The 3,387-nt window shown below is 40.6% G+C and overlaps 1 protein-coding gene across 6 annotated transcripts in view; it reads right to left on the bottom strand.

Moving 5' to 3' along the window:
• plekha7a (pleckstrin homology domain containing, family A member 7a) overlaps nucleotides 1–3,387 on the bottom strand; it is a 321,572-nt gene extending 318,185 nt beyond the window's left edge. For all 6 annotated transcript variants that reach the window (XM_061924802.1, XM_061924808.1, XM_061924804.1 and 3 more), the window contains exons 1-3: nucleotides 3,187–3,387; nucleotides 3,009–3,085; nucleotides 2,854–2,911 (exon numbers count right to left, since the gene is read on the bottom strand). In XM_061924802.1, the coding sequence (XP_061780786.1) occupies nucleotides 2,854–2,911; nucleotides 3,009–3,085; nucleotides 3,187–3,269 (218 nt within the window). In that variant the 5' untranslated portion in view covers nucleotides 3,270–3,387. The remainder of the gene's footprint in view (nucleotides 1–2,853; nucleotides 2,912–3,008; nucleotides 3,086–3,186) is intronic.

The following is a 3,387-nucleotide window of genomic DNA, read 5'->3' as shown; positions in this document are numbered from 1 at the left end:
CCTTTATTTTACTATTTTTGTCTTTTTTTAGGTGGCTAAAATACGCGGTGCTGCTGACCGCCGTCTAACGTTACGTGTGATATATTGACTAACGTAACCCTGCTTAAAAAAAATCACTGAACAAAAAGTATGAATAAGGTAGTGAACTGCAACAGATTCCCGTGTTTGCAATAACGTTATAACGTTAGCAGTGAGTGCCTCACTGATTTAACTACACAGCAAATAAAAGTCACGTTACTTAGCCAATAAACGTTATCTTTCATTCAAAACTTACCGTTCTTTGTGCAACTTCAAATGCCGGACGAAGTTGGAAGTTGTTGCCTCTCCATCAGTAATTTTCGAACCGCATGTGTTGCATACTGCAAACCGTTTTGTGTTGACCACCTCGTAATTTTTATACCCAAACGAAATTATTTTAGGTATAATTTTTTGTTCACTGGCGTGTGGTTTGGACATGTCTTCTTCCTTGGTTGTCCTGCAATTTGATTGGATGAATGCTGTGTGATGAAAACAAAGTAGATCTAATTTGATTGGCTGTTGTACTGAGACCACACCAGCTGACACACGCAACGCTGATAGACAAGTACACGATGAAAAATACGGGGCGCTCCCGAATAACTTTTTCATCTTTGGGTTTTGGGGAAAGTAGCAAGTCATGTCAAGTCATGTCAATTCAAAAGGCTCAAGTCCAAGTGAAGTCACAAGTCATTGATGTTAAAGTCTAAGTCGAGTTGCAAGTCTTTTTACATTTTGTCAAGTCGAGTCTAAAGTCATCAAATTCATGACTCGAGTCTGACTCGAGTCCAAGTCATGTGACTCGAGTTCACACCTCTGGTTTGTGCCACTGCTTAATAACTGTTTAATAAACGCAGTTTTGGTCAATTGACGTAGTTGTGATTTCCCTCTCTGCATGAAAGTTTAAAATGAGCATATATTAATGCAGTATGAACAAGAATGTTTTAACATAGACACGTAGAATCATCATACTGGTGTGATTATATGCATCAAGTGTTCATTCAAGGCTAAGGAAAAATATTGAGATATATATCGTGTATCGTGACATGGCCTAAAAATATCGAGATATTAAAAAAAGGCCATATCGCCCAGCCCTATTTGAATGTTTTCTAAGCTTGTGTAGACATTTTCTTTCTGCCTTGATATCTGAGGGGATAATATTCAGAGGAAGGTTACATTTGAAAAAAAAATTGTTTACATTTCATATTTTTTTCTCATGGGCCTTACTTTTGACAGGTCGAAAAAAAATCAATAATTATCGATATTGACCACTATAAAAACTAGAGATGTTCGATAATATCGGCCAATAAATGCTTTAAAATGTAATTTTGGAAATTATCGGTATCGTTTTTTTTATTATCAGTATCGTTTTTGTTTTGTTTTATTAAATTAACATAAAAAACACAAGATACACTTACAATTAGTGCACCAACCCAAAAAACCTCCCTCCCCCATTTACACTCATTCACACAAAAGGGTTGTTTCTTTCTGTTATTAATATTCTGGTTCCTACATTATATATCAATATATATCAATACAGTCTGCAAGGGATACAGTCCGTAAGCACACATGATTGTGTGTGCTGCTGGTCCACTAATAGTAAAAACCTTTAACAGTTAATTTTACTCATTTTCATTAATTACTCGTTTCTATGCAACTGTTGTACTTTCTTTTTCATTCAAGAAAATGTTTTTAATCTATTTATCTTATTTTATTTTTATTTTTTTTTTAAAGGACCTTATCTTCACCATACCTGGTTGTCTAAATTAGGCATAATAATGTGTTAATTCCACGACTGTGTATATCGGTATCGGTTGATATCGGTATCAATAATTAAAGATTTGGACAATATCGGAATATCGGAAAAAAGCCATTATCGGACATCCCTAATAAAAACACTTATATAGTGATGCCGGTTTCAGCCGTATCGCCCAGCCCTAAGAGATAATAGTGTCACATTTTTACATACTTGCCAACCCTCCCGGATTTTCCGGGAGACTCCCGAAATTCAGCGCCTCTCCCGAAAACCTCCCGGGACAAATTTTCTCCCGAAATTCAGGCGGACCTGAGTGACGTGTCGACAGCTTGTTTTCACGTCCGCTTTCCCACAATATAAACAGCGTGCCTGCCCAATCACGTTATAACTGTAGAATGATCGAGGGCGAGTTCTTGGTTTGTTATGTGGGTTTATTGTTAGGCAGTTTCATTAACGTCCTCCCAGCGCGGCAACAACACACAACAACAGCAGTCACGTTTTCCTCTACCGTAAAGCAGTTCGTCTGCCGTAAACAGCAATGTTGTGACACTCTTAAACAGGACAATACTGCCATCTACTGTACATGCATATGTGACAATAACATCTACGGCTTTTAGAGTGCAGTGCACAACTGCGCACACAACAAGGAGACGAAGCAGAATGCATCATCAGAGAGGGTGTTCAGCATGGTTAGAAAAATAGTGACCGAAAATAGAACAAGGATGGACAATTCAACCCTTAACTCAACAATGAGTAGATGAGTGTTATGAGTGTGTATATGTGTAAATAAATGAACACTGAAATTCAAGTATTTCTCTTATTTTTATATATATATATATATATATATATATATATATATATATATATATATATATATATATAATAAAATAAATATATATATACTGTATATATATAAAAGGTTTTAGAAATGCATGTATTTGTGCGAACATGGCCTTATTACAGCCAATAGCCGAACACTAGCATAAAAAGAGCGGGTGAACAGGTGAGCAGTGCGTTAATTAGCAGCGCCCCTGCTGAGCCGCCGCCATGATGCATCTCACTTCCAACTTCAGCCAACTTACTTGATGAAGTAGCATGCTCCTTCGTTCGTAAAACCTTCCTCCCAACCCTGCGGCAGGTCTGCAAAGAAAACAAAAACAAAAAGGAAACTTGAAAGTTTTGTCCCCGCGCCCCCTCTCTCCCTTTTGCTGGGCCGAACCGAGCCAAGCTAGCTTACCTGAGCGGATCATGTGCCCTGAGTTGACCGGCTCGGAGGAGCGGGGATGCAGCCAAGAGGTCTCCCGGGTCTGGTCGCTGTCGTGCGGGTACACAGGAGGAGGAGGAGGGCGGGGGAGGAGACAAACACCTGTTAGAGCGGCGCCGAGCACTCCGCCAAAGCACCGGAAGACACTCACTTGATGAAGAACACCCTCCCGTCCCCGCACACGCCGTACGACCAGTGCTCCGGTAGGGAGTCCCGGCCCAGCGGCGCCGCCATGATCCGCTCCGGTGTCCTCCGGTCCTCTTTCGCCTTCCTGTCTTCCTGTCCTACTTCACCGCCACACGCTGGCGCTGCCTTCACGGACGCCACCGAGAGGCGGACATCTGACGACTGA

Source organism: Nerophis lumbriciformis, linkage group LG29 (genome assembly GCF_033978685.3).
Source record: "Nerophis lumbriciformis linkage group LG29, RoL_Nlum_v2.1, whole genome shotgun sequence".
NCBI classification, from domain to species: Eukaryota; Metazoa; Chordata; class Actinopteri; order Syngnathiformes; family Syngnathidae; genus Nerophis; species Nerophis lumbriciformis.
This window is presented reverse-complemented; position numbering and strand designations above follow the sequence as displayed.